The 14410-nt window shown below is 40.3% G+C and overlaps 1 protein-coding gene across 1 annotated transcript in view; it reads left to right on the forward strand.

Moving 5' to 3' along the window:
* SUMO3 (small ubiquitin like modifier 3) overlaps positions 1–13387 on the forward strand; it is a 53225-nt gene extending 39838 nt beyond the window's left edge. Inside the window, exon 4 of the mRNA XM_053698765.1 lies at positions 11386–13387. Within this exon, the coding sequence (XP_053554740.1) occupies positions 11386–11448 (63 nt within the window). The 3' untranslated portion in view covers positions 11449–13387. The remainder of the gene's footprint in view (positions 1–11385) is intronic.
* The last annotated feature ends 1023 nt before the right edge of the window (positions 13388–14410 follow it).

Consider the following 14410-nt stretch of genomic DNA (forward strand, 5'->3'; position numbering starts at 1 on the left):
GTCTTGGAAGGTTCCTTTTCTACTGGCTATTGCTTCTGCACACAGGGTATCTGTGATTGCTGCCATGTAATGCGTCCCTACATATCTGGCTTTCCATGCTGATAAGGCTGTTCTACAAACCAAGTTAGGTTTTCTTCCTAAGGTTGTCATTTCGCAACATCAATCGAGATTGTGGTTCCTTATGTTCTAATCCTCTGAAGGAACATTTATAAAGTAATTCTGGATGTGGTTTGTGCATTGAAGTTCTATCTTCAGGCTACGATGGAATTTAGACTAACTTCTTTTGCTTTTCTCCTTTCCATGAATGATGGGGTCAGAGGGCTTCTTCAACTTCCTTATCTTTTTGGCATAGTCAGCGTGACATCGGCCTCCTCTGAGGATTACGGCTCATTCTACAAGAGCAGTGGTTTCCTCTTGAGCCTTCAAAAATGAGTCCTCTATGGATCAGATCAGCAAGGCGGCTACCTGGTCCTCCTTACATACTTTTTTCAAATTTTACAAGTTTGATATTTTTGTTTCTGCTGAAGGACCCTTCGGGAGACGGGTCTTGCAGGCTGTGGTGCTCTGATTAGGGTCCGCCTTTTTTTTTTTTTTTTTTTTTTTTTTTTTTTCTTCCCTCTCCGCTTAGCATTCCGTGTACTCTAGAGCTTGGGTATATGTTTCCCACAAGTAAGTAATGCAGCTGTGGACTCTTCCCATATTAACCCTTTGAGTGCTAATGACGGCTCTGAGCCGTCAGTTTCCCACTCTGGTGCTAATGATAGCTCAGAGCCGTCATTAGCACTCTCCCGCCTTGAGGGAGATCTGAGGGCTCCTACCCTGGCGATTGGGCCTGCATAGTGACAGGCATCGCCGGGGCTTCACGTGTTGCACGTGACGTCACCGCGCATCTTTATTTATTTATTTTTTTTGAAAATAATTTTTTTATTGAAGTTAAAGCATATATCATCTAAACAAAGACTCGCCCTAAGGCAAAAGTTGCAACAGAGAGATTAATACATTGTCTATACAGAAGCATTATTGAGAAAGCAATATGCACATACAACAAGAAAAAAAATACTTTTCAAGTCTGGTTATTTAGATAGACAATATCTTTGGCGAGATAAAATAGAACTTCTTCTATTATCAGCGTATGAACTCCACATTCTAGTAAAATATTACCAAATACCAAAATATCAGCCTGTGGAGGTTTAACATAAGTATCAGCCACTCTTGGGCCGAGATATATAGGGGGAGGGGGATATTCAGCGGGTAAGCACCGCTATATGTATAGGAAAAGGGATGGGAGGACGGAGCCATATATAAATGTAAGTAGCATAGGGTACCAGGAGTGGGCTTAGGAGTGCACGAACGTAGAGACCGTAGGCCTGGCAGCTGGGTTACTAAAAAGATAAATTAGGTATGTCTTGGAAAATTTGTCTACTTAGTAGTAGGTATTGAGGCGTAGTGGCATCTTAACTCAAGGTGGAGTAGCTAAATAGTGGAAAAAGGCTACTCTGCTGATTCATTCAGGGAGACTCAAACGTTACAAAAATAAGCTATAAAGAAATGCATACATGTCACAATGATAGCAATTCACATAGGTGTTCAGGACTGACCTAAAGAGTAATGAGACAGGCAATATATAAACTTATCCAAACATTGCGTATCCAACTTGTCCAATAGCTGAAATGGAGTATGATACATAATATACATTTCCACATAACCTTTAAGAAGATGATAAACAGTTATGTCTTGTAAATATAAGAAGACTTTTTTTTTTTTTTCTTTTTTTTTTTCTTTTCTTTTCTTTTATAGAAGCTATACTCATAAAACACAGGCCTTAATAATAAATAGGTTAATATATAACAGCAGTAAGAGGGGGTGATTGCATCTGTCTAAATAACTAGTGTGGGATACAGGACAAACCTGGGCATGCCACATTGTTTATACTATACACTCAAATACACATATACACACAGTAGGTGATAAATATACCTTGCATATAGTTGTTATGATATCAGTATAGAGACTCGCCAATAAGCTGCATGACACAGGAAGGTTTAAGTAAGGTGTATTAAGGCAAAAATTATTTAAGTAATGCTCAGACTTTTAGAGCTGGGAAGAGCCTAGGTAGCTCTGAAACTATACTCAAGTGAGGGGTAATAAATATTAGAACTAATGTAGAGCATTAGTCATAGCGATATAATATAGAACTTAACCTCCTATACCTAAGTTATAATTGGTCTATGGGGGTGCTATTAATATAATATTGGCAATCACCATATATAGACAAAGTCTGAAGCAAGTTGACTATTTTAAACCCTGTCAGGGGCTAACTAGATACACGTAGGATCTTCAGCAAATGTCATGCATTCTCAAAGAAAGCTCCCTATGTTGTATTCCTATAGTAACTTATGCTTAAATTTTCCCATAAGGGGGTGCATTGTTAAATAGACTAGCAATCGCCAGATAGTGTCTAGATGTCTCCTCTACACCATAAAAAAGAAGGTAGTAATATAGTGTCACATTTAAGCAATGGTTAAACCATATTTTGTAATATGTAATCTAGAGTGAGAGTAAGAGCCATTGTTCCAGTGAGAGACCTCTTTTTAGATACTAGAGAGAGGTATAATTTAATACAACTATGAACAAAGCTTAATGTAATACATTGCTCAGTCCTAAAGTTCAGACTGTAAAGTCATCAAAAATATCTGTGCAGCATTGTAATGTGCATAGTGGGTATAGATGGTCTGTCTATAAGATGCATATCGCTAGATTCCAACTGAGTGAATATATGGGAGCCTGAAAGTGTTTAACAAACACACAGAGTAAAAAGCATATATTATATATCCCAAAACTGAAGTTAGCACTTGTAGTGCATTAAGAAGAATGTATATGTAGGCGTTACTCAGATTATGAATAAATAAACAGGAAGGCTCTCTGAGAAGTTTGTACATATACATAAATGTTGTCTCAGTTGATCCAAAGACCCTATATGAAACATCCTGTACTACAGAGCTGATCTTGGGTACAGAGTGTTATTGACATTAACACAATATGAAACATCTACGTTAGTGCATCATAAAAAATATAAACATGCATTCAACTTTTTAACCTAATCGGAGTCCCAGCTAATGACAAGCAACAAGTAGTATAATAAGCAGTTTTAACTAAATTGTACGTAGCAAACCTGACCCATATGTATTAGTATCAATTGTGGGCTTAAATATACCCTAATTAATATGTGCTTTGTAAACATGTATATGTGTGTATATATATATATATATATATATATATATATATATATATATATATATATATATGTATATATATATATGTATATATATATGTATATATATATGTATATATATATGTATATATATATGTGTGTGTATATATTAAACTAAAGCAGGGCTAGATTAAATCTTATGAGTCATAACTCTCATAATAAGCATACTGGAGTATTCTACAACCAAACAGCTGACGAATGTCAAATTGTCCCCAAATAGGAGAAACATATGTTAGGGATAAACAGAGCAGATCGTCTCAAAACTGCCATTGGGGCTGATCAAAAGGTCGTCTGATTAAGTCCTTAGATCCATCCTATAGCCTCAGAGACCTCAGCCGATGCCTTCTCTCATGCATATACGTGGACTTATTGTGCTGAGTCTCTGTAGAGGAGAAACCATAAGTTTAAGGTGTAGGGGCTCCTGATCTGGGCAAGAGCAGCTAAGAGTGTGGCATCCGTTGGCAGATCTACTAGGCAGAATAGGCCAGAGCGGCGATTGTGCCGATGGGGTTTCCTCTTCTGCAGCAACCGAGAACCTGCACTGTAACTGTGCAAATAATGCACGACAACAGAGGAACGTTAGGCATACAGACCAAACCCGGTATGGCTGCGAGGGATGATTTGGGCTCAAACAGTTGTCGTTCCCGCGAGCTCTGCGGGACCCGCTCCTGCTGTGCTGCGATGTATGGCAAAGATGTTCCCACTTGAGAGCCAGTGAGTTCCTCTTGAGCCGGAACCAAACGGTACCAATGTACCTCCTTGTTCATGAAGCTTGGCTTGGAGTCGGGCGCCTGTCGCATCTCCGCCTTCTGTGAGGCCCATTCCGGAGATGCTGTGATGTTCAGAGCAGCGGCTAAGTGAATAAGTCCTCACTGCCGCTGCACAGTAGAGAAGGCTGGGATGGCTTCACGGGTAAGTACTCCTGAGTTGCTTCTGCCTGCTTATCTCCAGAAACCTTATTAGGTAGTATGATGTCGGTTACTCCCCTCATCACCGACATTAGTGTGTCTGAAATATCCTGAAAGCAGCTTGCCATCCGCCGGTCCAGGTCCTGTAGTAGGGTATATAGGAGCTCCTGATCTTCCTCCATATTGCAAAAAGCCCTGGGACCTGTCCGGTAAAGTATCAAGACAGATGTCAGGAGTTAGGCCTCGGCAACTCGCTTCTCGTGGCGTGATGTTTTCCTCCCGAAAACACAGATATGCTTAGTTACCCAGATGGGCTCAGACAGGATATGCCTAGGTTGAGAACTATATAGTAATTCATCCTATAGGAAAATAGTTTTACTCTTTTGCTAAAAAATATATTTCTCCTGTTAAGTGTAGTCAGTCCACGGGTCATCATTACTTATGGGATATTAACTCCTCCCCAACAGGAAGTGCAAGAGGATCACCCAAGCAGAGCTGCTATATAGCTCCTCCCCTCTACGTCACACCCAGTCATTCTCTTGCACCCAACTAATAGATAGGATGTGTGAGAGGACTGTGGTGATTAAACTTAGTTTTTTATATCTTCAATCAAAAGTTTGTTTTTTTAAACGACACCGGAGTGTGTTGTTTCCTTCTCAGGCAGAATTTGAAGAAGAATCTACCTGAGTTTTTATATATGATCTTAGCGGACGTAACTAAGATCCGTTTGCTGTTCTCGGCCATTCTGAGGAGTAAGGTAACTTCAGATCAGGGGACAGCGGGCAGGTTCACCTGCAAAGAGGTATGTTGCAGTATATTATTTTCTAAGGAATGGAATTGACTTTGAAAATACTGCTAATACCGATATAATGTAAGTACAGCCTTAAATGCAGTAGTAGCAACTGGTATCAGGCTGACATGTATATATGTTAACACTTAAGTATTTCTGGGGAATGGCACTTCACTGGGAAAATACTGTATGCATATCTTTTAGCCTAACTTGCAGTGGGAGCGACTAGCAGCAGGCTTTTTAAAGACATTTCATATATTTGATTTTAAACGTTTGCTGGCATGTTAAATCGTTTAATTATCTGAGGTACTTGGTGAAAATTGTTTTGGGCTTTATTTTCCACATGGCTGTCGTTGTTTTAAATTAAAACAGTTTACTGAGCTCCCCTCACTGTTGTAGTGTGAGTGGGAGGGGCCTATTTTGGCGCTTTTACTACGCATCAGAAATTCAGTCACAGTCTGTCTTTTTCTCCCTGCATGATCCAGGACGTCTCCACAGAGCTCAGGGGTCTTCAAAACTAGTTTTGAGGGAGGTAATCACTCACAGCAGACCTGTGAGACTGTGCTTGACTGTGATAAAAACGTTTATATTGTCAATTGTTATAAGTTTTTTTTCTGATATTAAGGGTTAATCATCCATTGCTAATGTGTGCAATCCTTTGCTAATTTTGGTTTATATAACTAATCCGGTTCATTGTTATTCAACTGTGACAGTTTTTGTGTGCTTCTTAAAGGCACAGTAACGTTTTTACATATTGCTTGTAAATTTAGTTGAAAAGTATTTCCAAGCTTGCTAGTCTAATTGCTAGTTTGTTTAAACATGTCTGACACAGAGGAAACTCTTTGTGCAATATGTTCAAAAGCCGAGGTGGAGCCCAATAGAAATTTATGTACTAATTGCATTGATGCTACTTTAAATAAGTCAATCTGTACATGTTAAGCAACATTCACCAGATAACGAGAGGGAAGTTATGCCGACTAACTTGCCTCACGTGTCAGTACCTGCATCTCCCGCTCAGGAGGTGCGTGATATTGTAACGCCAAGTACATCAGGGCGGCCATTACAAATCACTTTACAAGACATGGCTAATGTTATGACTGAAGTTTTGTCTAAATTGCCAGAACTTAGAGGTAAACGAGATCACTCTGGGATGAGAACAGAGTATACTGATAATGCTAGGGCCATGTCTGATACTGCGTCACAATATGCAGAGCATGAGGACGGAGAGCTTCATTCTGCGGGTGACGGATCTGATCCAAATAAATTGGATTCAGACATTTCAAATTTTAAGTTTAAGCTGGAAAACCTCCGTGTGTTGCTAGGGGAGGTGTTAGCGGCTCTGAATGATTGTAACTCAGTTGCAATCCCAGAGAAAATGTGTAGGTTGGATAAATATTTTGCGGTACCGACGAGTACTGACGTTTTTCCTATACCTAAGAGACTTACTGAAATTATTACTAAGGAGTGGGACAGACCCGGTGTGCCTTTCTCACCCCCTCCTATATTCAGAAAAATGTTTCCAATAGACGCCACCACACGGGACTTATGGCAAACGGTCCCTAAGGTGGAGGGAGCAGTTTCTACTTTAGCTAAGCGTACCACTATCCCGGTGGAGGATAGCTGTGCTTTTTCAGATCCAATGGATAAAAAGTTAGAGGGTTACCTTAAGAAAATGTTTGTTCAACAAGGTTTTATATTACAACCCCTTGCATGCATTGCGCCTGTCACGGCTGCTGCTGCATTTTGGTTTGAGTCTCTGGAAGACACCCTTGACTCAGCGACATTAGATGAGATTTCACTTAAGCTTAAAACCCTTAAGCTAGCTAATTCATTTATTTCTGATGCCGTAGTACATTTAACTAAACTTACGGCTAAGAATTCCGGATTCGCCATTCAGGCACGCAGAGCGCTGTGGCTAAAATCCTGGTCAGCTGATGTAACTTCTAAATCGAAATTACTTAACATACCTTTCAAGGAGCAGACTTTATTCGGGCCCGGTTTGAAAGAAATTATCGCTGATATTACGGGAGGTAAAGGCCATGCCCTGCCTCAAGACAGAGCCAAACCTAGGGCTAGACAGTCTAATTTTCGTGCCTTTCGTAACTTCAAGGCAGGAGCAGCATCAACTTCCTCTGCTCCAAAACAGGAAGGAGCTGTTGCTCGCTACAGACAAGGCTGGAAACCTAACCAGACCTGGAACAAGGGCAAGCAGGCCAGAAAACCTGCTGCTGCCCCTAAGACGGCATGAAGTGAGGGCCCCCGATCCGGAAGCGGATCTAGTGGGGGGCAGACTCTCTCTCTTCGCCCAGGCTTGGGCAAGAGATGTCCAGGATCCCTGGGCGTTCGAGATCATATCTCAGGGATATCTTCTGGACTTCAAAGCTTCTCCTCCACAAGGGAGATTTCACCTTTCAAGGTTGTCAACAAACCAGATAAAGAAAGAGGCGTTTCTACGCTGTGTTCAAGACCTTTTACTAATGGGAATGATCCACCCAGTTCCGCGGTCGGAACACGGACAAGGGTTTTACTCAAATCTGTTTGTGGTTCCCAAAAAAGAGGGAACCTTCAGACCAATATTGGATTTAAAGATCCTAAACAAATTCCTAAGAGTTCCATCGTTCAAGATTGAAACTATTCGGACAATCTTACCCATGATCCAAAGAGGTCAGTACATGACCACAGTGGATTTAAAGGATGCTTACCTTCACATACCGATTCACAGAGAACATTACCGGTATCTAAGGTTTGCCTTCCTAGACAGGCATTACCAGTTTGTAGCTCTTCCCTTCGGGTTGGCTACGGCTCCAAGAATCTTTACAAAGGTTCTGGGCTCTCTTCTGGCGGTACTAAGACCGCGAGGAATTTCGGTAGCTCCGTACCTAGACGACATTCTGATACAAGCGTCAAGCTTTCAAACTGCCAAGTCTCATACAGAGTTAGTACTGGCTTTTCTAAGGTCGCATGGGTGGAAAGTGAACGAGGAGAAGAGTTCTCTCTTACCACTCACAAGAGTTCCCTTCTTGGGGACTCTTATAGATTCTGTAGAAATGAAAATTTACCTGACAGAGGACAGGTTAACAAAGCTTCTAAATGCTTGCCGTGTCCTTCATTCCATTCAACACCCGTCAGTGGCTCAATGCATGGAGGTAATCGGCTTAATGGTAGCGGCAATGGACATAGTTCCTTTTGCACGCCTGCACCTCAGACTGCTGCAATTGTGCATGCTAAGTCAGTGGAATGGGGATTACTCAGATTTGTCCCCTACGCTGAATCTGGATCAGGAGACCAGAGATTCTCTTCTATGGTGGCTTTCTCGGCCGCATCTGTCCAGGGGGATGCCCTTCAGCAGACCAGACTGGACAATTGTAACTACAGACGCCAGCCTTCTAGGTTGGTGCGCTGTCTGGAATTCCCTGAAGGCTCAGGGATCATGGACTCAAGAGGAGAGTCTCCTTCCAATAAACATTCTGGAATTGAGAGCAGTTCTCAATGCCCTACTGGCTTGGCCTCAGTTAGCAACTCTGAGGTTCATCAGGTTTCAGTCGGACAACATCACGACTGTGGCTTACATCAACCATCAGGGAGGGGCAAGAAGTTCCCTAGCGATGATGGAAGTATCAAAGATAATTCGCTGGGCAGAGTCTCACTCTTGCCACCTGTCAGCGATCCACATCCCAGGAGTGGACAACTGGGAGGCGGATTTCCTAAGTCGCCAGACTTTTCATCCGGGGGAGTGGGAACTTCATCCGGAGGTCTTTGCCCAAATACTTCGACGTTGGGGCAAACCAGATATGGATCTCATGGCGTCTCGCCAGAACGCCAAGCTTCCTCGTTACGGGTCCAGGGACCCGGGAGCGGTCCTGATAGATGCCTTGACAGCACCTTGGACCTTCAGGATGGCTTATGTGTTTCCACCATTCCCGATGCTTCCTCGTTTGATTGCAAGGATCAAACAGGAGAAAGCATCAGTGATTCTAATAGCGCCTGCGTGGCCACGCAGGACCTGGTATGCAGATCTAGTGGACATGTCATCCTGTCCACCTTGGTCTCTGCCTCTGAGACAGGACCTTCTAATTCAGGGTCCTTTCAAACATCAAAACCTAATTTCTCTGAAGCTGACTGCATGGAAATTGAACGCTTAATTTTATCAAAGCGTGGATTTTCAGAGCCAGTAATTGATACCTTAATACAGGCTAGGAAACCTGTTACCAGGAAAATTTACCATAAGATATGGCGTAAATATTTACACTGGTGTGAATCCAAGGGTTACTCATGGAATAAGGTTAGGATTCCTAGGATATTGTCTTTTCTACAAGAAGGTTTAGAAAAGGGTTTATCTGCTAGTTCGTTAAAGGGACAGATCTCAGCTCTGTCCATCCTTTTACACAAGCGTCTGTCAGAAGTTCCAGACGTTCAGGCTTTTTGTCAGGCTTTGGCCAGGATTAAGCCTGTGTTTAAATCTGTTGCTCCGCCGTGGAGCTTAAACTTAGTTCTTAACGTTTTACAGGGTGTTCCGTTTGAACCCCTTCACTCCATTGATATCAAGCTGTTATCTTGGAAAGTTCTGTTTTTAATGGCTATTTCCTCGGCTCGTAGAGTCTCTGAATTATCAGCCTTACATTGTGATTCTCCGTATCTGATTTTTCATTCAGATAAGGTAGTTCTGCGTACTAAACCTGGGTTCTTACCTAAGGTAGTCACTAACAAGAATATCAATCAAGAGATTGTTGTTCCATCATTGTGTCCTAACCCTTCCTCAAAGAAGGAACGACTTCTGCACAATCTAGATGTAGTCCGTGCCCTGAAATTTTATTTACAGGCAACTAAAGATTTTCGACAAACTTCTTCCCTGTTTGTCGTTTATTCTGGACAGAGGAGAGGTCAAAAAACATCCGCTACCTCTCTATCCTTTTGGCTTCGTAGCATAATACGTTTAGCCTATGAGACTGCTGGACAGCAACCTCCTGAAAGGATTACAGCTCATTCTACTAGAGCTGTGGCTTCCACTTGGGCCTTTAAGAACGAGGCCTCTGTTGAACAGATTTGCAAGGCTGCAACTTGGTCTTCTCTTCATACTTTTTACAAATTTTACAAATTTGACACTTTTGCTTCTTCGGAGGCTGTTTTTGGGAGACAGGTTCTTCAGGCAGTGGTTCCTTCCGTATAGAGATCCTGCCTGTCCCTCCCGTCATCCGTGTACTTAGCTTTGGTATTGGTATCCCATAAGTAATGATGACCCGTGGACTGACTACACTTAACAGGAGAAAACATAATTTATGCTTACCTGATAAATTCCTTTCTCCTGTAGTGTAGTCAGTCCACGGCCCGCCCTGTTTTTTAAGGCAGGTCAAAATTTTTTAATTATACTCCAGTCACCACTGCACCCTATAGTTTCTCCTTTCTCGTTTGGTTCCTGGTCGAATGACTGGGTGTGACGTAGAGGGGAGGAGCTATATAGCAGCTCTGCTTGGGTGATCCTCTTGCACTTCCTGTTGGGGAGGAGTTAATATCCCATAAGTAATGATGACCCGTGGACTGACTACACTACAGGAGAAAGGAATTTATCAGGTAAGCATAAGTTATGTTTTTTCTTTTAGTTTAGGCCTAGGAGCTCTTGAAAAGTGCGTCTGGCTCCTGCTGTTGGCTCCGCCCCCCGCGCATCTTTATTTATACTTAACAATGTTAAGTATAGGAGTAGCGGGCATGTTGCCTAGGAGCCTGTATCTCGGGCATCTAAGCAGCTACAGACCCCCAAGACCCACTGTTGGAAAAATAAAAAATCTTAACACCCAGGTGGGAAAGTGCTTAGCACTCAAAGGGTTAAGAAGGAAAACATAAATTATGACTTACCAGATAATTTCCTTTCCTTCTGTATGGGAAGAGTCCACAGCTCCCGCCCATGTTCTCTGATGGGCGGCCCTAAGTTTATTTTCTGGCACCTATTTTCACCCTGATGGTTTCTCCTACTGTTCCTTGTTCCCTTGGCAGAATGACTGTGGTTATAAGGAACTGGGGGAGGTTTTTAAGCCTTTGGCTGGGGTGTCTTTTATTATTTTTTATTTTTTTTTTTTTCTTTTCCTGGTACAATTTTATTATAAAATTATGTATTAAGGTATTTGTTTTTTTTTACCTTTTTTTGAATTTCAATGGAAAACGCTACAAAAGCTGGAACGTTTATAGCTACTTTTATTAATTAGTTGTGCATAGTTCTTTACATTTCCCACTTTAGTGTATCTTGATATTGTATACATTATTTAAAAACAAATTTTAACACTTTGTAATGTTAGATATATGATATTAAATATGCTCCACACCTTCACAAAACAATACATAAACAAAACTTTAACCTCTTGGCTTTTCAGTCAAAACTAAAACACTTTTTTTTTTTTTTTTTTTTTTTCTCCCTCTACTTACAGCTGGAAATGGAAGATGAAGATACTATTGATGTATTTCAACAACAGACAGGTGGTGCGTGCTGAAAAAGAAGAAAATAAAAGCGCTCTTTTTGTGACATGGGCATAGACCAACTCCATACATTTTACTTTCCACTTCTGCCCTTGGATTTGCTAATGCATAATATCAAATGAACATGCTGACCACATAACACTTCTGAAAATGTTACCAGACTCTCCCAAAAGTTTTTCATCTAACATACAGGGTGTTCATTTCCATGTGTCAGAATTTGTGTTGAGGGCCAATCTAAAGAATTCTTTTTCAGCTTAAGACAGAATCTCCTGGCTTTTCATGCTGTTTTGTTTTTCTCTCTGAATCTGTTCATTTTCTTTACATTTTTTTCTAATGTGTATATATTCATATGTTCCTATTGTAATGAATGTAACCTATTAATGCCAGACTTCTGTGTAAAGCCATACGCCATAGAATTGGTTGCTCTGTCCATTTGGGTCCCTTAAAGGGTAGTGGGAGACAGTTGCTTTTATTTTTGCGGTTGCTGTAAACCATTAGTTACTTATGGAACCTCATAGGAGCCATGGGCTGTGGGGGGGAAATATTTAAATGCCCTGAGTGAAATGGGCAAGCTGTTTTAACAGGTAAAAATGGTTAGTGGATAACCTTATGTTGAGAATTGACATGCCTGTTCTTATTCAACACTGGTTGCATTGTATAATAATAATGTGCAAGATTTGTCATTCTTTTAGTGCTCTTGCTGATGGTGTAGGAGAACCTTATTTACAACCTGTCCTTTTGCAGAAATTGTTTTTGGTATTCAGCACTTTAAACTTTGCCTACTGCAATGCATACAATATTTAACGCTAAAGATGTCCACCAATTAACACAAGGGTCATAGTTATTGGGATCTTTCCCATATTGGACACCAACAGAATCCTTGGAATGTAAGCTCTGACCGTCAAACTGCCATCTTGGAAATGTATTATATTGTAGCTGGAAGTCGGTGGGTATGCAAAACCTAGTGGAAACATTTAGACTAATTAGAAGAGGAGCTGATTGTGCATCAGCGGTAAATACAATATTCTGGTAACAAAGATGCACTCTACATAAGCTGTCTGATAAAATAGTTGACATGGAGATATAAGCCCTAGTTATTTTGTACCTCCTAACTGTTTATCACTATAGTAACAGGTACATTTTTGCCTTTAAATTCAGTGTAATGACTAAGTTCCAGTTTGATTGGACCCACAAAAATACCATTTAATTACATCTGTTTTGTATGAACTGCAATACGTTTGGTTTTGCAATTTAAAAAAAAATCCTTAAAGGGACACTACCCAAATTTTTTTTCTTTTGTAATTCAGAAAGAGCATGCAATTTTAAGCAACTTTCTAATTTACTCCTATTAATTTTTCTTCGTTTTCTTGCTATTATTTGAAAAAGGCATCTAAGCTTTTTTTTGTTTCAGTACTCTGGACAGCACTTTTTTATTGGTGGATGAATTTATCCACCAATCAGCAAGGACAACCCAGGTTGTTCACCAAAAATGGGCCGGCATCTAAACTTACATTCTTGCATTTCAAATAAAGATACCAAGAGAATGAAGAAAATGTTATAATAGGAGTAAATTAGAAAGTTGCTTAATTTCATGCTCAATCTGAATCATGAAAGAAAATTTTTGGGTACAGTGTCCCTTTTTAAATGGAAGAAATAAAAATAAAAAAATCTGCAGAGGGGAGAATCCATTGTAGCTGTGTAAATTGGTGTATATTTTTTAACTGAACTGTTACTCCTCTAGCTTAATTTTGTAAGTCTGCAAATCTTAGCTGATCTCGTCTGCACCAGAATTCCACTATCAATATGTTTTATGCCAGGTGTGTTCTTAAATAAAAAGGTTCTTTCATTCACTCATTTAGGAATTTTGTGTTACTCATTAGCAATTAGTATGCAGCCTTTCAATTTTAATATTTGCTGGATAAAAGAAACAAAATAAAGAATTGTACTCTTTAACTTTGCAGCAGAGTTGTACTGTATGTGTGGGTGTTTGTATGGAGGGGGGGGATTCAGACCATGTTCACTGAAAGTAACATCCGTATTGCATACATTTATTCTGTTTTTCTTCCATTCTGCCATCATACTGGTGTTTGTACTTTGCATGAGTCTTGACTCCTCATTCCTCACCATTTGCAACTCTTCCCCCCCCCACACACACACACACACTTTATTGTGGCCTAGGAATATTCTGTTGCTGTTAATCAGTTTGTACATTTTGTCATTTTTGTTTTGTTTTTTATCTCTGTATACAGTAAATATAGTTTGGTACTCTTCTTTTGTGTCTAGTTACTTTTCAGTTTGATAGTGTTCTGCCACTTTAATTAAAAATAACCCCAAAACTAAAATTACATTTAGACTGTTTTTCCCCACACATCTACACAACATATCAAAACAGGAAGAATAAAAGATTTCATGTGTTTTACAATTTACATAGATAATTAAAATATATATATTTATATTATAGGCAAAGAAGCCTGTGAAAAATGTTTTTTGTTTAACTTTTTAACCTTTTTTGTTTGTTTTTTATTTTGGATAAACCTGTGTTTGCTCTCATGGATGATTGTTTAGAGTAACACAATTTATTGGCACCCTTTTAGTCAATACTTTCTATTACCTCACTTTGCCAAAATAACATGCCTGAAGTTGGAGAATACATGGCAAGGGATCGAAGACCATTCCTTCATACAGAATCTCTGCAGAACCTTCAAATTTCGAGGTTGATGGCAGTGGACTGTCCTCTTCAGTTAACCCCACAGGTTTGTTATGGGGTTTAAGTCAGGGGACTAGGACGGCCATGACCTTGAGATTGTGGTGAGTAAACAGTTGTGCTTTTTTATGTATGTTTTGGATAATTGTCCTGGCTGAAGATTCAACCACGGCCCATTTTAAAGGAATACTAAACCCAAATTTCTCCAACATTGGTGTGTCCGGTCCACGGCGTCATCCTTACTTGTGGGATATTCTCTTCCCCAACAGGAA

The sequence above is a fragment of the Bombina bombina genome, chromosome 1 (genome assembly GCF_027579735.1).
Source record: "Bombina bombina isolate aBomBom1 chromosome 1, aBomBom1.pri, whole genome shotgun sequence".
In the NCBI taxonomy this organism is placed as follows: domain Eukaryota; kingdom Metazoa; phylum Chordata; class Amphibia; order Anura; family Bombinatoridae; genus Bombina; species Bombina bombina.